Source organism: Cygnus olor, chromosome W (assembly GCF_009769625.2).
Source record: "Cygnus olor isolate bCygOlo1 chromosome W, bCygOlo1.pri.v2, whole genome shotgun sequence".
Lineage (NCBI taxonomy): Eukaryota > Metazoa > Chordata > Aves > Anseriformes > Anatidae > Cygnus > Cygnus olor.
The window spans coordinates 3,503,857-3,530,637 of record NC_049199.1 but is presented as its reverse complement, the minus strand read 5'-3'; the positions used below and the strand labels follow the sequence as shown (position 1 = coordinate 3,530,637).

The 26,781-nt window shown below is 44.2% G+C and overlaps 1 protein-coding gene across 1 annotated transcript in view; it reads left to right on the top strand.

The window, feature by feature from the left end:
* LOC121062420 (zinc finger SWIM domain-containing protein 6-like) overlaps window positions 1–26,781 on the top strand; it is a 199,573-nt gene that overhangs the window by 121,839 nt on the left and 50,953 nt on the right. The window contains exons 5-8 of the mRNA XM_040542409.1: window positions 15,057–15,236; window positions 21,264–21,440; window positions 21,693–21,839; window positions 23,199–23,345. Coding sequence (XP_040398343.1) covers window positions 15,057–15,236; window positions 21,264–21,440; window positions 21,693–21,839; window positions 23,199–23,345 — 651 coding nt within the window. The remainder of the gene's footprint in view (window positions 1–15,056; window positions 15,237–21,263; window positions 21,441–21,692; window positions 21,840–23,198; window positions 23,346–26,781) is intronic.

The window sequence follows — 26,781 nt, the reverse complement described above, 5'->3', positions numbered from 1 at the left end:
CTGGTCAGATCTGTTGTTATCTCAACCCTTCAAGCCCCACGTTGGGCACCAAAAGGACTGTTGTGGTTTAACCCGGCCGGCAGCTAAGCACCACACAGCCATTCACTCACCCTCCCCCCTCCCTCTCTGGGATGGGGGGAGAGAATTAGAAAGAAATGAAAGCCTGTGGGTTGAGATAGAGACAGTTTATTAAGACAGAAAAGAAAGGAAAATAATAATACTAATGATAATAGTACTACTACTAATAATGTGTACAAACAAGTGATGCACAATGCAATTGCTCACCACCCGTTGACCGATGCCCAGCCTATCCCCGAGCAGCCGGCCCCCCCCCCACCCCGGCTAGCCACCCCTATATATTGTTCAGCATGACGTCAGATGGTATGGAATACCCCTTTGGCCAGTTTGGGTCAGCTGTCCTGGGTCTGTCCCCTCCCAGCTCCTGCTGCATCCCTAGCCTGCTCGCTAGCAGGACAGAGCGAGAAGCTGAAAAGTCCTTGGCTTGGTGTAAGCACTGCTCTACAACAATTAAAACATCAGCATGTTATCAGCACTCTTCTCATCCTAATCCAAAACATAGCACCCTACCAGCTACTAGGAGGAAAATTAACTCTATCCTAGCTGAAACCAGGACAAATTGCAAGGCAATTTGGCAAGGGTACTGGAAGGACACACTGGTCTCTGATCTGTTTCTACTGAAGTAAATTGTGTTGACTTCAGTAGAAGTCAGACTGGGTTTGAGTGTTCAAAGATGCTGATTTAAAAAATAATAAATAAAAATACTTCACATCTAAGTGTAAGCCTGGCAATTTTCTAATATAAAGTCCTAATTCAGTAAGCAATTTACAGTTCCAATGGTCTCAAGTTAACTAGCTAGTTATGGCTTTTTTTTTTTTGAAGTCTTTAGATCAAGATCAAGAGGAAGAATATAATACTTCTGCTCATCTGATTCCCCTATTGTATGTCAAAGAATGGGTTGAGCTAAATGTTACTTACAGAACTCTAAAGGTGCAGTATTGGAAGTATCAGGATTACAAGCTGAAGCTGTAAGCCTTGCTCATATACTTCTCATGCTAGAAGAATGTATATGTGACTTCAGTGATGCACTGGTGAACACTTCCAATTTGCCACTAATATGTTAATGCACTTTTCAGAGTTTAGAGCTGAGCTGGAATTCTGCACATTGTTGCTGTATAAATGATGTCTTGGGAGTTAAATTCCACATGCTGATCTTTAGGTGTTTAACTCTCAGCAACCATAGTTGAAGACTTCAGTCTACTGGAATGATTAATTATCTGAAGCCCCTTGGTTTGCCTTTTAATTAATTTGCATTGACAAAATGGAGGAATATGGAAACGCACAATAAATATCTGCTGATGCCTGTTGAACTGAGATCTCTGATTTCAAGGAAAGGTCAGTTAACCTTTGTAGTTTAGAGGGAACAACATGGTCCGTGCAATCTTACTACAGCAGTAATTCTTTAATATTCATACATCAAAATTAAGTAATAGTTGCTTGTGACCTACAAAAGTAAAAATATTTCTTTAATCAAAAGGGAAAATTTGACTTTGTGCCCCAGCACAGGGATCATGATGACTGCAAGGCTCTGCTTTGAAATTAAATGTTGCGTACTGCCAGATGCCAGACGTTGAGAAAAAGCTGGGTTTTGTCGGTAAATGGGATCTGCAAGTTAATTGGTGTTTTCTGCAGGCTTCTGGATGTGAAATGAAATTGGAAGCCATTTAGCCACATGGATAATACAGGATCTGAATATAAATGTCACATATCACCATCAGGGCCCACTGTGAAACAAGCGTTCTCACTCAGACACTGCACTATCACAAATCATTTAAATATGGTGATTACATTTAAACTAAAAGCCCCATTTGCCTTTTACTGCAGTTTAAATGTCCTCTTAGTAAAAGCTAAGTGACAAATTAAATGAAAAAAGTGACCACATTTTTAAAGCTGTAAAACTTTAATGCAACATTTTATTGCTTCTCATGTGCCACGAATGAGTCATTGTACTTTTCAACCCTAGACCTAGCCATAATTGGAGTAGCTACCATTATCAAAGTGAGGCTGTTCTTGTGACAGATTAATAAAGTTGAAACTGTTAAATTAAATCCCAGAAGTCTGATCTGTTGAAAGCAGTCGAGTAGAAGAATATAAGACACAAGTATCTACTGCTTGGAGGAGAGATGGAGCCCAACAGTCTGTCAACATGTAGATTACAGGATCAGATTATTATTATTATTATTTATTTATTTTTGTGAACTACCATTTTCACTATTATAGAATCACAGAATCACAGAACCACAGAATCACAGAATCATTAAGGCTGGAAAAGACCTCCAAGATCTTCTGGTCCAGCCATCCCCCTACCACCAATATCACCCACTAAACCATGTCCCTAGGCACTAGGTCCAACTTTTCCTTAAACACCCCCAGGGACTCCACCACCTCCCTGGGCAACCCATTCCAATGTCTGACTACTCTTTCTGAGAAGAAATGTCTCCTCATTTCCAACCTAAAACTCCCCTGGCGCAACTTGAGGCCATTCCCTCTTGTTTTATCACTAGTTATCTGCGAGAAGAGGCCAACATCCAGCTCCCCACAACTTCCTTTCAGGTAGTTGTAGAGAGCAATAAGGTCTCCCCTGAGCCTCCTCTCCTCCAGACTAAACAACCCCAGTTCCCTCAGCCGCTCCGCATAGGACTTGTATTCCAGACCCTTCACCAGCTTCATAGCCCTTCTCTGGACACTCTCCAGGGCCTCGATGTCTTTCTCGAAGTGAGGGGCCCAAAACACTATTTCTGATACAAGCCAGGATGCCTTTGGCCTTCTTGGCCACTTGGGCACACTGCCGGCTCATGTTCAGGCGAGCGTTGACCAACACCCCCAGATCCTTTTCCTCTGCACAGCTTTCCAACCACTCTGCCCCAAGCCTGCAGTGTTGCATGGGGTTGTCGTGGCAAAAGTTCAGGACCCGGCACTTAGCCATGTTGAACCTCATCCCACTGGCCTCTGCCCATTGACCCAACCTGTCCAGGTCCCTCTGCAGAGCCTTCCTACCCTCCGGCAGATCAACACTTCCCCTCAACTTGGTGTCATCTGCAAACTTACTGAGGGTGCACTCAATTCCCTCATCCAAATCATCAAGAAAGATATTAAAGAAGGTGGGCCCCAACACCGACCCCTGGGGATCACCACTCATGACCAGTTGCCAGCTGGATTTCACTCCATTCACCACCACTCTCTGGGCCTGGCCGTCCAGCTAGTTTTTAACCCAGCAAAGAGTGTACCTGTCCAAGCCATGGGCTGCCAGCTTCTCCAGGAGAATGCTGTGGGAGACAGTGTCAAAGGCCTTGCTGAAGTCTAGGTAGACTATGTCAACAGCCTTTCCCTCATCCACCAGGCGGGTCACCCGGTCATAGAAGGAGATGAGGTTGGTCAGGCAGGACTTGCCTTTCATGAACCCATGCTGGCTGGGCCTGATCCCTTGTTTGTCTTGCACATGCTGTGTGGTTGCACTGAAGATGATTTGTTCTATCACCTTTCCTGGCACAGAGTTCAGGCTGAGAAGCCTGTAGTTCCCCGGGTCCTCCTTACGACCCTTCTGATAGATGGGCGTCACATTATCAAGTCTCCAGTTACCCGGGACCACTTCGGATGACCATGATCTGTGATAGATGATGGAAAGAGGCTCGACAATCATATCCGCCAATGCCCTCAACACCCTTGGGTGAATCCCATCTGGCCCCATGGACTTGTGACAGTCCAGGTGGAGTAGCAGGTCTCTAACTGTTTCCACCTGAATCGTGGGGGATTTCTTCTGCTCCCCGTCCCAGACTTCCAGGTTGGGAGGCTGAGTACCCCGAGGATAAGTGGTCTGGCTAGTAAAGACAGATGTAAAGAAGGCATTAAGAACCTCAGCCTTTTCCTTACCCTCAGTAGTCATGTTCCCCCGTGTGTCCAGGAAAGGATGGGGATTCTCCTTGACCATCCTCTTACCTTTAATATATTTATAAAAATATTTTTGTTGTCTTTAACTATAGCGGCCAGGTTGAGCTCGTGCTGGGCCTTAGCCTTCCTGATTTTTTTCTCTGCCTATGCTAGCAACTTCCTTGTACTCTCCCTGAGTTGCCTGTCCCTTCTTCCACCAGAAATAAACTCTCTTTTTCTCCCAGAGACTCAGCAGAAGTTCCCTGTTATAAGTATCTTTATATCTTCTTGCCTGCCTTTGCTTTGAAGAAACCTCATGTAATATGCATGTTTCAAAACAAACATTTCTAGCAGATTTCCTCCATTTTAATATTTAAGAACAGTTTAAGGGGGAGGGAAGCTGGTTTTGTTCTGTTGTTTGTTTGTTTGTTTTTGAGTCAAGGATTATCTTTTTATGGAACAAAAATATGATGGCTGTGTCATGAGGAAGAGGGTGTATCCAGAGAGCTGTTTGTAAGGCAGGGCCATGGATAACTGGCAAATGTGTTCTGGGCTTTTGTTCTGCTGATCCTGATCTCTGTTGGTTCTTGTATTTCACAAAACTGAGAGCTTGAAAGGCATTCTGTACATCTAGCTGGGTACTCTACACTTTAATGCATTAAAAAAAAATCTAAAAATTCTAAATGTTGAATTTAGGCAAGGAATCATTATAGATTGAGAGTATTAATTACATTTTTGCCATGAGCAAACCAATGATTAAGTTTTAAATAACGCTTCTTTGATTCAAAAACCACTGACTTTTTTTCTGATACAAGTTTATGTTAATCTCTAGAAAATACCAAGTTTTATTCTTTTAACCTTAACTAAATGAAGCTGTTCTCCATCTATATTTCTATCTCAGGCATTCCTTCCCTTTGCAATTAGAGAGACAAACTTGTATGAATGGGACATGCCAGCTGTTCTTAACAGATTATCTCTGCTTAGTACTTAAGGGAGGGGAGAAAAGGACAGAAGCAGCTAGGGTTGTTGCCAATATGCTCCTAGAGAAATTCTTCCCGATGCCAGATTTGGTGACTACTTCAGGGCTGCCATGAAAAACAATCACTAAAGTTAAGCATTCATTACAGTTTTTGTGCTCTAACACCATTTCTCTAGAGCTGCATATTTTGTGCAATCCCTTTTTAGGATCAGCTTTACAGCAGAAATATGCTCTTTTCCCCATATTTTGTGCTATTTCTGAAATGGTATGGCAAAGCTGTAATTTTCAGATTTGAGTGCCAGGCACATAGCCATATTTACATGATTACTTCGTGTATCTGAAATTCTAATTGAATCATGTTCTGTCTTAATGTTGAAGAGAGTATTAATGCCCCACAGCTTCAGAAAATAAAGTTACCTTAAAGTTTCTTAGTTTATATGAATCAATTGCACATATTACATTTTGGGCTTGAAGTGAAAGCTGTAGGAACACCCATGTTGCTCCATCATGAGCTTTCTAGGTGGAGTGATAGCTTAGATATTTCTCTCTACAACTGTATCATATTCAATAGGCTGTCCTTGCTTAATTGGTAATCCTTTTCTTACTGTTGGTTTGTTTAGTCTTAGCTGCTGTGGTGTGGTTGCCATACAGTTACAAAATGTATACCTGCAGTTCATGCACTTAAGGTTGCATCTGCTCTTTCACAGAATAAGCTGTTAATATATATCAGTGTATCTGCTACTGGAGGCACTAAATTAACAATACTTCTGAATTAGCATCGCAAGATAGTTTTGCTGCTCTAAGGCCTGAGTTATGGATGATAACTTAAAGAAATTGCTGTCATGACCGTAGAGTGTCTCAATTGTTGTTGTCACTTTCATTTCCCCAGTGAATGAAAGCAGGCTGCCATTCTGTAGAGATGAATTCTGTCCATCTTTTCTGAGGGTGATTTCCTTCCTCCTTCATTACCAACAGTAGATTACTGGCACCTGTCGTAATGCACTTAGATGTATGCAAGTTAATGGGGCCGGATGGGATCCACCCGAGGGTACTGAGAGAACTGGCGGAGGAGCTGGCCAAGCCGCTTTCCATTATTTATCAGCAGTCCTGGCTATCAGGGGAGGTCCCAATCGACTGGTGGCTAGCAAATGTGGCGCCTATCTACAAGAAGGGCCGGAGGGTAGACCCGGGGAACTATTGGCCTGTTAGTTTGACTTCAGTGCCAGGGAAGCTCAAGGAGCAGATTATCTTGAGTGTCGTCACGCGGCACTTGCAGGGCAACGAGGCGATCAGGCCCAGTCAGCATGGGTTTATGAAAGGCAGGTCCTGCTTGACGAACCTGATCTCCTTCTATGTCAAAGTGACACGCTTAGTGGACGAGGGAAACGCTGTGGATGTGATCTACCTTGACTTCAGTAAGGCTTTTGACACTGTTTCCCACAACATTCTCCTCAAGAAACTGGCTGCTCATGGCTTGGACTGGTGTATGCTTCGTTGGGTTAAAAACTGGCTGGATAGCCGGGCCCAAAGAGTTGTGGTGAATGGAGTCAAATCCAGTTGGAGGCCGGTCACTAGTGGAGTCCCCCAGGGCTCAGTGCTGGGGCCGGTCCTCTTCAATATCTTTATCGATGATCTGGATGAGGGGATTGAGTGCACCCTCAGAAAGTTTGCAGACGACACCAAGTCAGGTGCATGTGTCGATCTGCTCGAGGGTAGGAAGGCTCTGCAGGAGGATCTGGATAGGCTGGACCGATGGGCTGAGGTCAACTGTATGAAGTTCAACAAGGCCAAGTGCCATGTCCTGCACTTGGGGCACAACAACCCCAAGCAGAGCTACAGGCTGGGAGATGAGTGGTTGGAAAGCTGCCTGGCAGAGAAGGACCTGGGAATACTGGTTGATAGGCAGCTGAATATGAGCCAGCAGTGTGCTCAGGTGGCCAAGAAGGCCAACAGCATCCTGGCTTGCATAAGAAGCAGTGTGGCCAGCAGGACTAGGGAAGTGATTGTCCCCCTGTACTCGGCTCTGGTGAGGCCGCACCTTGAGTACTGTGTTCAGTTTTGGGCCCCTCGCTACAGGAAGGACATGGAGGTGCTCGAGAGAGTCCAGAGAAGGGCAATGAAGCTGGTGAGGGGTCTGGAGAACAAGTCTTACGAGGAGCAGCTGAGGGAGCTGGGGTTGTTTAGCCTGGAGAAGAGGAGGCTCAGGGGCGACCTTATTGCTCTCTAGAGGTACCTTAAAGAGGCTGTAGAGAGGTGGGGATTGGTCTATTCTCCCACGTGCCCGTTGATAGGACAAGGGGCTAAAGTTGCGCCAGGGGAGGTTTAGGTTGGATGTTAGGAAGAACTTCTTTACTGAAAGGGTTGTTAGGGATTGGAATGGGCTGCCCAGGGAAGTGGTTGAGTCGCCATCCCTGGAGGTCTTTAAAAGACGTTTAGATGTAGTCCTTAGTGATATGGTTTAGTGGAGGTCTTGTTAATGTTAGATCAGAGGTTGGACTAGGTGATCTTGGAGGTCTCTTCCAACCTAGATGATTCTGTGATTCTGTGAAGTATTTTTTTCTGACTAGTCCCACTATGCAATGGAGTATTTTGTATCTGCTCCACTGTTTTGAAGAGTGACAGGTATTTCCCTCTATATCTTGTATATCTATATCTATATCTATATCTTGTATTTCCCTGTATATCTTGTTTTGTTCTTCTCAAACTTTACAATTTTACATCTTCCTCGGAAAATTAAATGTGAGAGGAATTCATTCATCAATTTAAGGAGAGGTAGGGTAGTGCATTTATAGTTAGTAGACACACCAACTTTTGTTCTGAAAATTGTCAAAGTCTCTGAAAGTAGATTGTGACTGCTGAGAGTGAATTACCAGTTAAAATAATTGATAAAATAGCTATTCTATTCTGTGGGCAAGAGTATACTTTGTGTTCACCACCTAGCTGTAAATATTGGTAACTGCTAAAAAAAAAGCAAAGAAACATAAGATGCTCATAAAAGAGCATTTTTGTACTATTTGTGCTAGTATTAGCAATGCTTTTATCTTTAATTGATTGTTTGTGAGTAAATGGATTCATTGTTTTGTGAATGTTAGGGAAATTAATCAATGAGGCTAATTTGCAGGTGCTTTTTGCTTTCCCCTGCATTTGTGGTCTAATAGCTCATACCTTGCAACGGTGATCAGATATGGATATAGGGTACTAGAAGTGCATAAAAGGGCATTTACTGGACATGTGACAGATACTTAAGTGCTGTCTTAGGAAGACTGCAGTGTCAAGCAAATTTCTTTTTGAAACCCTTTTGTCAAATGGCAGGGTGTCTGTTATGGCAATTTGTAAAGCAAACTAAAAAAAAGCATAGACCAGAAAAAGGGGCTCATGCAAAATGACAGACTTGCTTGGTTAGTTCCTATTTCCATTATGCTAGAAGTTGAAACATAGGAAGCCCAGAGCAGGAGTTTTCATTACTTGACACACACTGATCAGAGTATGTAGTTGATGACAACTTAAAATAAAATCTCAAAATGTAAATACCTGTTTCGGCTGAATACATGTGACTTTAACCCTTGGAGCAGAGCTATGCAGCCAGAGAAAGGAAGACTTAAGGAACTAGATGTTTTTTTTTGGTCCCAGTGTTACACCTATACTACTTCTAATGCACATTTGGAGTTCAGTGTGCAGAAGGGCAATGATTCCCTTTTGCCATCAGTGCTGCAGGTAATCTATTACATTAATCAGCCAGCTAGTGTGAAATGCATGGGGAGTGATTATACTATGATACACAATACAGTCAGCATGAAGCACTTGTTGAGACCAATACATCAAAGTTTAATTCAGTAATATAATGAATTAGAACAAAATGAAACATTCTGTTCTCCAAGAAACACACCACCCATAGCAAGCCCTTTTTTTTTCTTTTTTTTTTTTTTTTTTCTGAAGGCTGTATAGAGAAACCAGAGTGCATTAAGGAATTGTTTTTATGAATAAAATTGCTACTTGGCTCCAACTGAATACTGCGAATACTTTTCCTTGGGGTTCTTATCGACGAGAGAGCAGTACTGAAGTGCTTTGCCTTTCTTCACTATTCCATAAAAGCAACTATTTAATTGGAGCATTCTCCAGTGTGACTCCTGATTATGCTTTGTTCTAATCGAGATCTCTCTGTGCCTGGAAGAGGGAGGTGGCTTTGCCAGTCATTCTGAAGGCACTTTTCCTTCTTGTTAAGAAGCAATACATAATATACACTGCCTTCTTTGAGGTTTCCAAATGGCTGTCCCAGTGAAAGTGCATGTGTTTAAAATCAATATGTAAACCACTTTAAAATCCTTTGCTGACCCTTCTATTTTAAAGGGCCCATAGGTTCTTTCTCCTATTATTGTTTCTATTCTGTCACTCCCAGTGCTGGAAAATGATGTTTTTGTAACTGAATTGATGAGGCTCAAATGGGACACAGTGGCAAGTGTGCTGCAAGTGCTGAAGCTGAATTGTCTGTTGCACAAAGGGAATGATCTTGATTACCTGGTTCCATTGTCTTTGAAGCAATAAAATACAACTAAACTGGTAGCTTGGGGGGTTACTTTTAAAGAAACAGATATGCATTAATGGAAAGAGCAAAGAAATTTCAAAGTAGATGTGCATCTGTTCCTTGCATATTTTAATTTTGCAAATGAACATATTGATCTTAAGTATATTAAATGTAAAATTCCAAGGCAAAGTCCAAGTTTCAGCTACTGGTTGCATGGCACTGAAAATGAGGAAACACTGACCCAAGCTTAGTTACACAGCATCCCTGACAAGGAAACATGATATTTTTATGAAAAACAGATTGGGAGGAATGAAATCAGTCACCCAGAATCAAGTCACTCTGGATATTCAATCATATTGTTTACACCACCCTCCTCTTACTAGGATAACAGTAAAATACAATGGGATTTCTGAAAACTGAGCAATGCTTAATCTCTAAGGAGAGTATGTATACATTCCTCTCACTTCATTCAGCTTCATGAATACATTCATACACAGGATGTGTAATTATTACAACACCATTTATAGTGACTGGATACCTCTTAGTGTTTTTCAGTTTGCATTTTTAAAGGTCAGTGTAAAGGTATGCTATCCCTTTCTCCCTGATGAATTCAGAAGTATGGATGTCTACTGAGAAATTCAAATGTACTGATGTACGCCTATATGTAAAGGAAGGCATGCATTGTGTAAAGCAGTAACGTAACCTGTTTTTTTTGTTTGTTTGTTTGTTTTGGTGATATAAAGCACACTAGAGATGAATGACAACTGCACATTTCCAAAAAGAGTGCTGATTGAACCAAAGGTCTGTTTTGGCAAAGCTGTCTTTCCAAGAGGATTGTTATGGAACCAAAATAGGCAATTTCTCCCCACAATATGACAGTTCTAACATTCCCTTGTGAAATTAATATCAAATTGCAGTCGCAGCATGACTTATCTTCCATTTATCTGCTGGGTGTACTGGGTTTATGTGGCAAGGCTTTGGTAGCAGGGGGCTGCAGGGGTGGTCTCTGTGAGAAGAGTCCAGAAGCTGTCCCATGTCAGATAAGGGTCAGTTCCAGCCAGCTTGAAAAGGGACCCACTGCTGTCCAGAGCAAAGCCAATAAGCAATACTGTTTGCACCTCTGTGAGAGCATATTTAAGAAAGGGAAATAAATGCTGCAGAACAGCAGCTGGGCGAGAGAAAGGAGTGAGGAGTGAGAAACAGCCCTGCAGACACCAAGGTCAGTGAAGAAGGAGGGGGAGGAGGTGCTCCAGATGCCAGAGCTGAAGTTCCCTAGCAGCCTTTGGAGAGGATCATGGTGGAGAAGGCTGTCTCCCTGCAGCCCATGCTGTACCACGACGGAGCAGATTTCCACGCTACAGCCCATGGAGGAGACCATGATGGAGCAGGTGGATCTGGCCTAAAGGAGGCTGCGGCCTGAGGAGAATCCCCGTAAGAGCAGACTCTGGGCCAGAGCTGTAGCCTGTGGAGAGGAGCTCATGCAGGAGCAGGGGATCTGGCAGGAGCTGCTGCCTGTGGGGGACCCATGTTGGAGCAGTTTGCTCCTGACGGATGGACCCCGTGGTACGGACCCATATTCGGAGCAGTTCTTGAAGAACTGCTGCCTGTAGGAAGCCCACGTCGGATCAGTTTGGGAAGGATTGCATTCCATGGAAAGGACCCCCACATTGGAGCAGAGGAAGAGAGTGACCATGAAGGAGTGACGGAGACGAAGCGCTATACGCTGACCGCAACCCCCGTTCCCCATTCCCCTGCGCCACTCGGGGGAGGATGTAGAAGAGGGTGGATGGGGGGAAGGTGTTTTTAGTTTGCTTTTAGTTTCTCACTGATCTAGCCTGTTAGGTAATAAATTATATTAATCTCCCTCTGCTGAGTCTGTTTTGCCCGTGACAATAACTGGTGAGTGATCTCCCTGTCCTTTGTGCATATTGCAGGTAGCATTGGTTACATCTACACAAGCAGGTGTGCATTTTGAGGAGAATGGCAGTTTCCCAGCATAGGAGCTATTAGGTTAAATGGGAAAAATATCCTCCAGGCTCCTTCTAGTTGGCATGTGGCAAAGTCAAAAATAAAAATAAAATTGGGCGGAAGTGAATGTTTTCCTCAGACTTTTCAGTGCTAGAAGCCAGACAGGAACCATTGAATGGAAGGAGCCAGAATGGAGCTGATGTTAGGGGAGAAGGGAAGGCGCTTGGGGAGGAGGAGAAAGAAATATGAATACAGGAAAGTGCACACTCACTAGGGGGAAGAAAAAAAAGAAAAAAACAACAAGAAAAAACAGAAACCCAAATAGGCTGAAGAGTGTGGGGTTATTGGCATTATGCTTCCTTCTCCCAGATGGTGGCCTTTGTAATGCTGCAGGAGTTGAGTGCAATGCACTCAGGGGAGTGCATTGCACTCAGGGGGATGCAACTCAGTGCAATGCACTCAGGGGAGTGCAAATCTACTCAGGGGAGTAGATTTGTCTTGCGCCCCTCATCCTGCAGGCAATGGGGCAGCCCTGAAAGCTGCACAAGGGCCTCAGCGAGCTCAGATGCGTGCACGGCTCCCTCTGAAGTCGCTGGGAGCAGGGTGCAGTTGGGTTCTATTGAAATGTGAAGTGGTTTGTGTGGGGTTCATAAATACACTTGTCCTTGTGCATAAAAATTGCCTAGGTTTCTGAGATGAACTGCTAACAATGTCGCTATGATTGACATAGTTTCCCTCTTTAAATGAAATAAGTTTTTAAAGGTTTTTGGTACTTTTGGCTCTCTCTTCCCTTTCCTGTCCACTAGATGCACTGTACGCATAGTGGAGCTTCTGAAGAAGGCAAGTGAATTCCTTTGCCTCTAGTGGTGTTTGAAACACAGAAAAATAAAAGGCTACTCGTTTTGTAGGGGCATTGTGTAATCAGTAGTGGGTGTTCTGCCTATGATTGAAATGCTTCCAAAATGTAGTTAAGATAGTCTATTTTTTGTTTGCTTCAGTCTGAAAACACTGGGAATCTGGCTAAAAAGTATTAAATTGGCTTATTTTTTTTATTTTTTATTTTAAAGATGCTAAGAGGTGTGATGTCTCCTCAATGCCTTCAAGTAATACTTGATTTTGAAAATAAAGAAGTAAATAAATCCAAGTTAACTGTTATCCAAGGCTTTCCAATATCCCCCATCTTTTGTTTTGCAGATTGCAAGAAATATATTCCTTGTCTCTTGAGCAGTGCTGAATGCACTGATGCTTAATAATAAGAAACATTTGTAATTTGACTGTTTGGAGAGTGTAGCTTGTTGAAGAGGTTTTCTAATAGAAAGTCATATGATTTGATTTTAAAATGTTTTTAAAAACAGTATTGGCTTTACTCATTCCCATGACAAGTTTCAGATGCTTTAAAAAGAAAAAAGAAAAAAAAAAGTCTTGCTGTACTGTAAATGTGCACCAATAACCTGCATTAGTATAGTATCTCCCTCTGGTGTTCTGCACTGTACCGTATCTTATTTTCTTGAGGTGTTCACATTTCTTTGCTATTACTTCCCCATTCCATAGTGTTCAGAATATCTGGGGATTTGCAACCTTAAGGATCAGGCTCTGTTTCCATTGGGTCCTGTGTTTTGGCATATCAACATGCTAAACTACTCTAGGAATGAATGTAATGTGATGGCCTGTACGCTGGGTATCTATTTTGCATTCTTAGTAAGTAAAGAGTACTTGAATGTGAAAATTTTATTATCCTGGAAGAACCAGCTGTATTTTTATTCTTTTTTTCCAGCCTGTCATGAAGATTGCATAGTTTAAGCATATTCTCTAAATCTCTTGTAGTGTATATGGCATGGTCTTAATGAGCAAATGAACTGTTGCTAAATAGCACTTTCAGATGTCTTCTTGCTTCTGTCAAAGTTCATGCTGATGAAGAGACAGCTGATTTAGAGAAAAATCTTTCCATTTGAAAATTGTTGCTGGAAACCCTGATGTATTTATACCTGCCATGTTATATAGTGTCATGGAACAGGTTCTGAAGTAATGGTATATGTTGTGGACTCGGATGAGGGTATGTATGTAATGTATGAGGGCATGATGGTATATATTGTGGACTTGGATGAGGGTGGAAAGGCCTTGCAGAGAGATCTGGACAGATTGGAGAGCTGGGCGATCACCAACCACATGAAGTTTAACAAAAGCAAGTGCCGGGTCCTGCACCTGGGACGGGGCATCCCTGGCTATACATACAGACTGGGCAACAAGACGCTGGAGAGCAGCCCTGCAGAGAGGGATCTGGGGGTTGTGGTTGATAGCAAGTTGAATATGAGCCAGCAGTGTGCCCTGGCAGCCAGGAGGGCCAACCGTATCCTGGGGTGCATCAAGCACAGCGTCGCTAGTCGGTCGAGGGAAGTGATTGTCCCACTCTACTCTGCGCTGGTGCGGCCTCACCTCGAGTACTGTGTACGGTTCTGGGCACCACAGTACAAAAAGGATGTGAAACTGTTGGAGAGTGTCCAGAGGAGGGCGACGAAGATGGTGAAGGGCCTAGAGGGGAAGACATATGAGGAGCGGCTGAGGTCACTGGGCCTGTTCAGCCTGGAGAAGAGGAGGCTGAGGGGGGACCTCATCGCGGTCTACAACTTCCTCGCGAGGGGGAGTGGAGAGGCAGGTGACCTGTTCTCTGTTAGCACCAGTGACAGGACCCGTGGGAACGGTGTCAAGCTGAGGCAGGGGAAGTTTAGGGTGGATATCAGGAAGAGGTTCTTCACCGAGAGGGTGGTTGCACACTGGAACAGGCTCCCCAGGGACATAGTCACTGCACCAAGCCTGTCTGGATTTGAGAAGCCATTGGACTGTGCACTTAGTCACATGGTCTAAACTTTTGGGCAGACCTGTGCGGTGCCAGGAGTTGGACTTGATGATCCTTATGGGTCCCTTCCAACTCGGGATATTCTATGATTCTATGATTCCGTGTGTGAAATGTCAGAGCAAACTAGCTTTCTGTAAATTAGAGCTCCATAAAGAGAACACGTATAAAAATTTTTGAAGTGTAACCAAATTACTGAAGCAATTGCAGTAAAAAATATCCCTATTAGACTGCATAAAACCAGTGTTTACTGGATCCCTGAGATCCAGATGTGTTTGTAAAAAGAATTACATGATCAGCAGTACTTTTGCTGGGTTTTGAGTGTGGAAGTATGTGTTTACAAAATACATGTTTTACTCATGTACTTGTTTGGTTCCTCTAATGTGAAGCTGGAAGATACATAGTTCTTGTTTGTAGAAAACGTTCACTCTTGATACAAAAATTAGAAGAAAAACTTGGGTAATTTCATTCTGTAACTTTATGTGAATTCTTGTTTGGTTTTGACTGATACTCCTGTCTGATGAACCATGCTTTGTGAACTCTGGATTTTCTAGTACAAAAGACTAACTTAATGCCTTTTAATTTAGAAGGTTGGATTGGTACATTCTTTCAGCTGCTTCAGATGGGCCACATTCTGAGTTGGGAATTCAGCCTGCCTGGTGCTAGGTGCAGCTGGGAAGTAAGCGGTGTAGGGGAGAAAAAAAAAAATTACAGTATAGAAGTTTGCAATTAGTCATTGACTGCTGCATTTTTAATAGAAAACATATTTTAGCGATTTTTTTTAAAATCAGGTGCTCTGTGGATGTGTATAGTTTTAAATCCCCACTGCAAGTTGGAGCAGAAGGCCAGTTGGCTAAAACAGCTGAAAAAATGGAACAGTGTGGATGTTTGCCCCTGGGAAGATGGAAACCATGGAAACGAGGTGCCCAATTTAACCAATGCTTTGCCTCAGGGTGAAAATGCTAACCAAGGTAAGCCTAAACATATGCACTGACTGCAACATATAATATCTATCTTATATACTCTAGCCTTGCAGAATTCAGCACTCTTTCCTGGGACTGGGACAAGTAACTTTCTTATTAAGGACTGACCAGCCAAATTTATTTTCACTAATACTTCCTTGCAGGAAGGATAAATTGTTTTTTCATGCTGGGGCTGCGATGTTTTCAAAGCAAGTATTTGTGTTTAGTTAGGTCCTCTAGCTTTTCACTTGGTCCTTCTGAATACTTGTTGCATGTAAACTGAATGTCCATGAAGTATGTCAAAGTAAAAGCTTGTTGTTTCTTTGCTTGACTACAATCTTGTATCCCTTCTGATGTTGGGATTTATATTTTATTTTGTTTCCAGTTACAAAGCCTTTGATACCTATTTAAAGAGAGATCAGTTGCAACTGCATTAAACTGAGTGGATGAAAAAGTAAAGCAGCCATTTGTAGGATGTGTTGTGTGTTGTGCAGTCTGCATTGCCAGGTTGGGGGGGGCTGTAGAGGCAGCACTGCCTTCTTGGAGGTCTCTGTATATTCAGTATCACGCTTTCTAATAAAAAATGTGATTATTAAATGTGGCAGAAGCCTTGTCCAGTCCTCTCTAAGCAAAGATTGCTACTGGGGAAAACACAAGACATTTCCCTTGAACAAAAACCCTCATAATCCTCAAAACCCTCAGTATTTTGATACATATTTCATATAATTATGATAAAGTTAAAATTAAATGTTGTGGAGGGAGGGGCAGATTTGAATTTAGATGGGTTTTTCATTGGTCCTTTTTCTTGTAAGATTACCTCCGAAGGAAATAGTTAGAGAGTTCCTTTATAAATCTCACAGCTAGCTGGGGCTAGAAGTTCATTCACCAAATAACTCCCTAAAGAGGTGGTTTTTGCTTTCTGGATTTCTTGATGTTCAGCCCAACCTGGACAGGCTAGTGGCAACTTGGACATGATATCTCAAAATACATAGACAGTGCCATGTTGACAGAGTGGTTTTGCCATGGATAGATGCCCAGTAAGGGTTATGCCACTCCCATGACCTCAGTGCACCTTGTTTTATCTACAGTATTTGTAGATGTTTATGACAAAAAATTAAACAAGTGCTCAAAGTTAACATCACTTTTCAAAGAGAATGACTGAAAGTCACACAGAATCACAGAATGGCCGAGGTTGGAAGGGACCTCTGAAGATCATCTAGTCCAACCTCCCTGCCAAGTAAGATCACGTAGAGCACATTGCGCAGGATGGCATGCAGGCAAGTTTTGAATATCTCCAGATAAAGAGACTCTGCAAGCTCTCTGGGCAACCTGTTCCAGTACTCTGTCACCCTCACAGTAAAGAAGTGCCCCCTCATATTTGGAACCTCCTGTGCTTCAGTTTGTGCCCGTTGCCTCTCGTCCTGTCGCTGGGCACAACTGAAAAGAAACCAGCTCCATCCTCTTGACACCCTCCCCTCAAATATTTATATACATTAATGAGGTCTCCCTTCAGTCTTCTCTTTTCCAGGCTAAACAGGCACAGTTCTCTCAGCCTGTCCTTGTATGACAGGAGTTCCAGTCCTCTAATCATCTTCGTAGCCCTCCTCTGGACTCGCTCCAGTAGTTCTATGTACCTCTTGCACTGGGGAGCCCAGAACTGGACACAGTACTCCAGGTGTGGCCTCACCAGGGCTGAGTAGAGGGGGAGGATCACCTCCCTCGACCTGCTGGCAACACTCTTCCAAATACGGCCCAGGATACCATTAGACAACTTGGCCACAAGGGCATATTGCTGACTCATGGTTAGCCTGCTGTCCACCAGGACTCCGAGGTCCTTCTCTGCAGAGCTGCTCTCTGGTAGGTCACCCCCCAACCTGTACTGGTGCTTGGAGTTATTCCTCCCTAGGTGCAGGACCTTGCACTTGCCCTTGTTGAACTTCACAAGGTTCCTCTCAGCCCAACCCTCCAGCCCGTCAAGATCCCTCTGAATGGCAGCACAACCCTCTGGGGTATCAGCCACTCCTCTGAGCTTTGTGTCATCAGCAAACTTGCTGAAGGTACACTCTCTTCCATCGTCCAGGTCGTTGATGAATAAGTTGAACAAGACTGGACCCAGTACTGACCCCTGGGGGACACCACTAGCTACAGGCCTCCAACTAGATTCTGCATCACTAAGCACAACCCTCTGAGTTCTGCCATTCAGCTAATTATCAATCCCCCTCACCGTCCACTCATCTAGGCTGCTCTTCCTGAGCTTGCCCATGAGGATGTTATGGGAGACGGTGTCAAAAGCCTTGCTGAAGTCAAGGTAGACCACATCCACTGCTCTCCCCTCATCTACCCAGCTAGTCATCTCTTCATAGAAGGTTATCAGATTGGTTAAGCATGATTTCCCCTTGGTGAATCCATGCTGACTACTCCTGATCACCTTCTTATCCTCCACATGCTTGGAGATGACCTCCAGGATGAGCTGTTCCATCACCTTTCCAGGGTTGGAGGTGAGGCTGACTGGCCTGTAGTTGCCTGGGTGCTCCTTCTTGTCCTTTTTGAAGACTGGCATGACATTGGCTTTCTTCCAGTCCTCAGGCACCTCTCCTGTTCTCCACGACCTTTCAAAGATGATGGAGAGTGGCCTAGCAATAACATTGGCCAGCTCCCTCAGCACCCGTGGGTGCATTCCATTGGGGCCCATGGATTTGTGGATGTCAGGTGTGCTTAGATGATCTCTGACCCAATCCTCTTTGACGAAGGGAAAGTCCTCCTTTCTCTGGACTTCCTCTCTTGTCTCCAGGGTCTGAGATTCCTGAGGGCTGGTCATAGCAGTAAAGACTGAAGCAAAAAAGGCATTCGGCAACCCTGCCTTCTCCGTATTGTTTGTCACCAGAGTACCCGCCCCATTCAGCAGTGGGCCGACATTTTCCCCAGTCTTCCTTTTTCTACTGATGTATTTGAAGAAGCCCTTCTTGTTGTCCTTGACATCCCTTGCCAGATCTAATTCCAAATGGGCCTTGGACTTCCTTGTCGCATCCCTGCATACTCTGACAGCGTCCCTATATTCCTCCCAAGTGGCCTGCCCCCTTTTCCACATGCTGTAAACTTCCTTCTTCTGTCTGAGCTTTGCCAGGAGCTTCCTGCTCATCCATGCAGGTCTCCTGCCCCCTTTGCTTGCCTTCTTGCTCATAGGGACGCACCGATCTTGAGCTTGGAGGAAGTGATGCTTGAATACTGACCATCTGTCTTGGACCCCCCCTCCTTCCATGGACCTAACCCATGGAATTCTTCCAAGTAGATCCCTGAAGAGGCCAAAGTTTGCTCTCCTGAAGTCCAGGGTCGCAATCCTACTTTTTGCCCTGCTTCCTCCTCGCAAGATCCTGAACTCCACCATATCATGGTCATTGCGGCCAAGGCTGTCCACTGACCCTCACATCTCCAACTAATCCTTCCTCATTTGTTAATACAAGGTCTAGCAACACACCTTTCCTTGTTGGCTCTTTGACCACCTGTGTCAAAAAGTTGTCATCAGTGCACTGCAGGAACCTCCTGGACTGTTTGTGCCTAGCTGTGTGGTCTTCCCAGCAGATATCAGGGTGGTTGAAATCTCCCATGAGAACCAGGGCTTGTGACTGAGAGGCTACTTGGAGCTGTCTGAAGAAGGCTTCATCCACCTCCTCTTCCTGATCAGGTGGCCTGTAGCAAACACCCACAACAGCATCAGCTGTCGTAGCCTGCCCTTTAATCCTTACCCATAAGTTCTCAACTCGCTCTTCATCCACTCCTAGGCAGAGCTCCACACATTCCAGTTGCTCTCTCACATAAAGAGCAACTTCACCACCTCGCCTTCCTGGCTGATCTTTTCTAAAAAGCATGTAGCCTTCCATGACAGCATTCCAGTCATGTGAGCTATCCCACCATGTCTCCATGACTGCAATGAGATCATAGCCTTGCGACCGCACGCAGATCTCCAGTTCTTCCTGTTTGTTTCCCATACTACGTGCATTAGTATACAAGCATTTCAGGGAGCTGAAATGCTTATTTCTCATGCTGTGTGTGTATGTATAGAAACACTCGAGATGTCTTTCATTCAACTCAGCCCTTCGTGGGGCAGACTGAAGGGCCTCCCCAGCATGCAGTTCCTCAAAAATTGGTGTCCAGTCCCATAGCTTATCTCTGGTGGGCCTGGTTTTGTCCCTTTCACCCTTCGAATCTAGTTTTAAAGCCCTGTCGATCAGCCCTGCTAACTCCTGGGCAAAAATCCTTTTCTCCCTCAGAGAAAGGTGCTCCCCATCAGGAGTCAATAGGCTCGGTGTCATGTAGACCTTCCCATGATCAAGAAACCCAAAACTGTGATGGTGGCACAAGCCTCGGAGCCACGTATTGATCAGATGGGTTCACCTGTTCCTTTCAGTATTGATCCCTGCTACTGGAAGGATGGAGGAAAACACTACCTGTGCACCTGATCCTTCAACCAGTTGCCCCAAAGCCCTAAAGTCCCTTTTGATTGCTCTTTGGCTTCTCTTTGCCATCTCATCACTGCCAACTTGAAAAAACAATAAAGGGTAATAATCAGAGGGATTATTACCAGGCGAGTGACTGTCTGAGTGATGTCTCATACCCCTGCCCCAGGGACAGCAGACTTCCTTATGGGTTGGGTCTGAACAACAAATCAGGCCCTCCGTTCCCTTCAGAAGGGAGTCCCCTATGACTATAACCCTTCTTTTTTTCTTGGTGGGGATTGTTGTGATGTGGGGCACAGGTTGACTTGCCCTGGGCAACTCCCCCAATATGGATGGACCTTTATCCACATTGTCATTTGCTTGCCCATCCAGTTCCAGAGCCTCATTCCTGTTGTGTAGGGGCACCTGGGAAGGTGAGGTAGGCAGCAGGGGGGGTCGCCTGCTACGCCAAACAGGATCTTGCTTCCACTCCCCCGTCTCTTAGATCCCTTCTGTCTGCGTTGTGGCAAGGGGGTAGGGGAACTTTTGTTTCTTGAGCAGTGGCAATGGCTGGCTGAGGAGCCTGCTGCAGGGATGGCAGAGCTCTACCTCACCAGTCAATCTCCTTCTCTGACTCCCTGATGCTCCTCAGCCTGCCCACCTCCTCCCAAAGCTCTGCCACCAGGCAAAGCAGTTCTTCAACCTGGGCACACCTCCCAGAGCTGTGCTCTCTACTCTCATCCTGTAGTGGCATAAGAGTAGGGCACACCCAGCAGCCTGACACCTGGGTGGCAGCATGTTCCCCCCAGAGTTCTGTCTGGGAGGCTGCATCAGCTGTGGTGGGTGCATGCTGAGCTCTGTGAGGCCACTGTCTTCTGCCGGGTGGATACCATCGCTCCATAGTCAACTTGGCCAAGCTTCAGCACCCTCCCTGCATGCCCTGCCTGCATGCACTGCCACACCACTCCCTGACTGCCACGACACGCTTTGTTTGCCCGCTCTGTTAGCCGCACTCCTGGTCGCTCGTGCTCCTTAGGGGCTGCCTTTGTATGACAGAGGAGGGACACTCCTGTCTCCACCCAAGCCTCATCAGCCACCCTCGTGAGGGCTGCTGGGTCCTGGCGGCTCCCTCATCTGCCTTGAAGGGGCCTCGATGTAGGGAAACACCTGCAGAACACGTCTGCCCCAGAGTCCTTCATGCGCTGTTCATCCATCCCTTGTCCTTGCAGCTCTGGGTCTGAGAAGTAGAGAAGCTGGGAATGTTTGAGTAGCTGTGCCATATACTTTCTAGTTTGTTCTCAGGAGAACTGTCAGATATCCTTCATCTTTAGCTGTTCCCTTTGCAAAGCCCTGTTTAGCATTAGTCTTGCTGTTCCATAGATCTCTTTTTGAATGCAGAGTGAATGGTGCACACTTTGTCTAGCCTGTTCAGTAATAGGATGTGAAATGTCATCTGCAGCCTGCTTCTTGCAGACGGGGGATAAGACAGGCTGCCGTCAGTTGGGGGTCGTGAGTAGGAAGAAGACAAGAATACTGTGAATGACTTATTCACATATGAATGAGTAAAAGCTGATGAAGCTTTCTGAACTTCTGAAAATGACAGATTCATCAAACAGGCCCCATCGGACGGTGTTCACTCGAGCCATTGAGGCATGTGATCTTCACTGGCAGGACAGCCACTTACAGCACATTATCAGCAGTAACCTATACACCAACTACTGTTACCATGACGACACTGAAAACTCGCTCTTTGACTCTCATGGGTGGCCCCTCTGGCATGGTAAGTGGCTAAACTGGAAAGAGGTTTCCGTGACTTGCCACTTTGTTTAGTTTCTATGGCATTATTTTGGGGGGCATGGTGGGGAGATGAATGAAAAGCCTGGCAAAAAGAACAGAGGGTCCCTTGAAATGCTGGTTTCAGAAGTAGTCCTTTAAGTCTCTTTTGCACAGTTTTAACCTTTGGAGTTAACCTAGCAAAACAGGCCATTGCAGACATGGAAGCGTTGCTATTCAATTATTTTCTCCATTTTAGAACATGTTCCTACAGCCTGTGCGAGGGTGGATGCATTACGATCTCATGGATATCCAAGAGAAGCACTGAGGCTGGCAATAGCTATTGTTAATACACTAAGAAGGCAGCAGCAGAAACAGCTGGAAATGTTCCAGGCTCAGAAGAAAGGTAAATGTGGGGAAGAGAGAAGGGCAAAGGACATGACAAGATGACAATAACATTTGGAACTTTGCATGAGAAAATTGTTTTTGAAACTATAAAGTCAATGAGGTGTCTTTAACTCTCCATTGCAAATGATCATAGTGGTAATGTAACGTATAAGTGAATCAGTAAGAAGTCAGTGTGAATAATCCTTTTTGTTAATATTACTTGTTTCTGCATGTCATGTATAGCGCATGCTATTTGTTAGTAAGACAAAGATCTACTTGTTTATTTTTTTTTATTACTTATCAGTTGATTCTTAAACAGCAACAGCATCAAAAAAAAAACAGCCCTATCCTCCTGAGCAATCAGTTCAACAGTGTGGCTGTGTTTCATTTTGTAGCCCCACACATTTAGGTAAGAAGCAGGCTTTCTAGTGTTTTAAAGCTTTGCAATAATGCATGTGGTTACTAAGGAAGGTGATACCCCATGAATGAGAGTGAGCAGAGGCATCTTCAAGTTAGTGTGCAGTCGGTAGAGAAGCAGAGCATCCATAATAGCTTGTATACAATTTTTACATGATCAGCCATAATGAGACTGCTCTCCCATAGTTCAGTAGCATAAACGTGACTAGGAGAAAAAAGTTGGGGGTTGGAATCAAAGGAGAGCTAGTGCCATAAGACTGTTAGTAAACAATGGGATCAGGGGAATCTATAACCTTTACCAAAGACATACTTTCTTCAATTCATTGTGCTAAAGGATTTTTTTCATGTTCCAACTGATCTATGGGTGAGGGCTACAAAGTAAAGTATCCAACAAAGTATGTTTGTTGACTGAAATTTTAGAATGCCGAAATTAACGTGATTCAATTAAAAGACAATTTTTTCTTGTATACTAGATTTAATGTTTTAATTCTTTTTTTTTTTTTTTTAAAGGAGTTGTCATCCTGGGTTTATTATTTCAACAAATATTTAGATGCAAAATAAGCTCATGTTTTATTTGGGATAATGGAACATATTTTAGAGTATTTTCATTTATTTCAGTGCCATCAGATTCACTTAAAACGTACAAAATGGTACTACATCTTTTGAGCCAGAAAACAGCTGTGGATATATTACAAAAAAAGAAGTCAAAAAGTCTTTGCTGTCACTTTTCAGCAGATGTTTTCAGAAGATTTCCTGGTATCGAATAAGAGATTTCAAAAAAAAAAAAAAAACACCACTACAGTTGAAACTGTTGACCCATAATGTGCTTTGCAAGTGTTTGAATGGTGTTTCGCCTTCATTCTTTTTCTTTTTTTTTCCTTTTAACTAATAAAGTGGCTAACTAAAGAGTGGCTAATATGCACTCTTTCCCTCCCTCCTCCCTCCATCTTTTCTAACATAGAACTTCTCCACAAAGGAGTAACCTCAATAACGAATCTTGAAGGTTTGGTGGGACACCCTTTGGATCCGATTGGCACCCTCTTCAGTAGCCTGATGGAAGCCTGCAAAGTGGATGATGAGAGCTTCCATGGATTCTCAGACTTCACAGGTAAGGCCGTGCAAAGGAAGATATCTTTTATACATCTTCAGTAACCAGAGGCATTTTTCTACCTTTCCATTCTAAATTAACTTCAAAGCCAGTGTTCTCATAGTATAAGAACTCACATTTGCCTTCCCTAAGAAAACATGAGGGAGAGAAAATGTTTAAAGGAAAATTTTTAAAGCACTTCCAAAATTACCAGTTATTCATTCTTGAAGAAAATTCTGTATTTTGAGCCTGAAATAAAAGCAAATAAGTCTTTATAGTAGCAACCCTCTCCACAGATATTACTCTGTCCTTTTTCTGAGACATTGCAGAAGATCACAAAAATCACAGAATTGTTGAGGTTGGAAGGAAGTTCTAAAGATCTGCTTAGAGCAGGATCAGCTGCAGCAGATTGCCCAGGACTGTGTCTACTTGGGTTTTGGATAACTCCAAGAATGAAGACTTTACAACCTCTCTTGGCAACCTCTTCCAGTGTTCTACCTTCACAGTAAAAAATTCTTTTCCTATGCTCAGATGGAAATGTGTTTCAGTTTGTGCCCATTGCCTCTTTTCCTGTCACAGGTTACCACTGAGAAGAGTCTGGCTCAGCCTTCTTTACACTCTCCTATCATATATTTATACGTACTGGTAAGATACTCCTGAGCCTTTTCTTTTCCAGGCCAAACAGTCCCAGCTGTCTCAATCTCTGATCATATAGAGATGCTCCAGTCCCTTGCTCATCTTTGTGACCCCTCACTGGATTTGCTCCAGTATGTCCATGTACTGGGGAGCCCAGAACTGAACACAGCACTCCATATGTGTCTCACCAGTGCTGAACAGAGGGGAAGGATCAACTCCCTCGACCTGCTGGCAACACTCCTCCTAATGCATCCCAGGGTGTTCATAAAATCATAGAAGCATAGAATGGTCTGGGTTGGAAGGGACCTCAAGGATCATCTAGTTCCAACCCCCCTGCCATAGGCAGGGATGCCACCCACTAGATCAGGTTCCTAAGGGTCTCATCTAACCTAGTCTTGAACAACGCCAGGGATGGGGCATCCACAACCTGTCTGGGCAAACTGTTCCAGTGCCTCACCACCCTCTGAGTGAAAAATTTCCTTCCAAGCTCTAATGTAAATCTTCCCTCTTTTAGTTTAAAACCATTCCCCCTTATCCTATCATTATCTACCTGAGTAAAGAGTCCTTCTGCATCCCTTTTATAAGACCCCTTTAAGTACTGAAAGGCTGTGATGAGGTCATCCTGGAGCCTTCTCTTCTGTAGGCTGAAATGCCCCAGCTCTCTCAGCCTTTCTTCATAGGAGAGGTGCTCCAGCCCCTTGATCATCTTTGTGGCCCTCCTCTGGACCCGTTCTAACATGTCTACATCTTTCTTGTACTGGGGGATCCAGACCTGGATGCAGTACTCCAAGTGGGGCCTCACAAGGGCAGAGTAGAGGGGGACAATCACCTCCCTTGACTTGTTGGCCACTCCTTTGTTGATGCAGCCCAGGATGCAGTTGGCCTTCTGGGCTGCAAACATGCACTCATGTCGAGCTTTTCATCCATCAGAACCCTTAAGTCCTTCTCCACAGGACTGCTCTCAATGAATTCTTCTCCCAGTCTGTACTCACGTCCGGGATTGCCCCAACCCAGGTGCATCACCCTGCATTTAGACTTGTTGAACCTCATTAGGTTCATGTGGGCCCACTTCTCAAGCCTGTCCAGGTCCCCTTGGGCAGTATCCCTTCCTTCTGTCATATCAACCCCACCACTCAGCTTGGTGTCATCTGCAAACTGGCTGAGGGTGCACTCGATCCCACTGTCTATGTCACTGATAATGATATTAAACAGTACCAGTCACAGGACAGACCCCTGAGGTACACCACTTGTCACCGGCCTCCACTTGGACATAGATCCATTGACCACTACTCTCTGGGTGTGACCTTCAAGCCAATTCCTTATCCACTGAATAGTCAGACAGAGCGAAATACACCTAGACTTCTCTGGGGAGATGGATTTTCTCTGATTTCTATACTTAAGCACCAGGCTCCTGGAAAAGGAGAGAGAGAGCTTACATTTCTAATCTCTCTTGCAATAATTTCAGGTCTTACCAGTTGCAACAGCAGTTTGAAAGTGCCACACAGAATTTGAGTTGCTGGTGCCTCTGTCAGTTTTCCATAGTTGCAGCTTCAGCTGTTGTTGCTGTACGGGCACTTCAGTGCACAGCTCCACTACTCTTAGAGCATCTTTTGCTGTGCAGTATTGTCCTCCTATTTAACATTTTTTGTTCATTGGACACCACAGGTGAAGGCAAAGAATGGCAAATCATGCAATCATAGAATGGTTTGGGTTGGAAGGGACCTTAAAGATCATCTAGTTCCAGCCCAAACCAACCGGTCCTAAGACAGACCACTGAAGGACACTACTCGTTACCAGCCTCCACTTGGACATAGAGCCACTGACTACAACTCTTGAAGGGTGCGGCCTTCAAGCCAACTCCTTATCCACTGAATGGTCCACCCATCAAGTCCATCTCTCTCCATTTTGGAGTTCAGGATGTCATGTGGGACTGTGTCAAAGGCCTTGCAGAAGTCCAGGTAGATGACATTGGCTGGTCTTCCCTTGTCAACTGCTGCAGTCACTCCACCGTAGAAAGCCACCAGATTGGTCAGGCACGATTTGCTCTTGGCGAAGCCATGCTGGCTGTCTTGGATCACCTCCTTGTCTTGCATGTACCTCGACACTGCTTCCAGGAGGACCTTTTCCATAATCTTGCCAGGCACAGAAGTGAGGCTCACCGGTCTGTAGTTCCCCAGGTTCTCCTTTCTACCCTTTTTAAAAGTGGGAGTGATGTTTCCCTTTTTCCTGTCAACAGGGACTTCACCTGACTGCCAGGACTTTTCAAATATGATTGAGAGGGGTTTGGCAACTACATCAGCCAATTCTTTCAGGACCCTGGGTGTTATTGTACATCTTAGCTGCACATGCACATAATACTTCAAATAGATGATAAAACACAAGATAACATACATGGCCTACAGAGAATATGAATTGGAAAACAGTGTTTCAGAGCTGATGCATGATTTAGGTCAGGATGTTTATGCTCATTTTAATTTCAGTATTTGCTTTCCAGGAGCTTAAGTGATTCATTCCTTATTCTCAGTCTGTTTCCACCTTTGCAGTAGTTTCTCATCGCCTTCTGTGTGGACAAAAAATGGAGTCATCCCTCTACCTACTGGTCTTTTATATGCACATCCCCAATCCTCTTGGGGCTTTGCCTCAAAGCTCATTTTATTCAATTAGATTTTCTTCAGTAAACTTTTTATCCACCTATTCTGGAAGAACTTTTAATTAAAAGAAATCAGAAATCAGATTCTTTGCAATTAGTAAAAAAGAAAAAAAAGTTTGTGTTCAAAAGTAAATTCCCACTACATACGCATATGCAATCTACCAAATACAT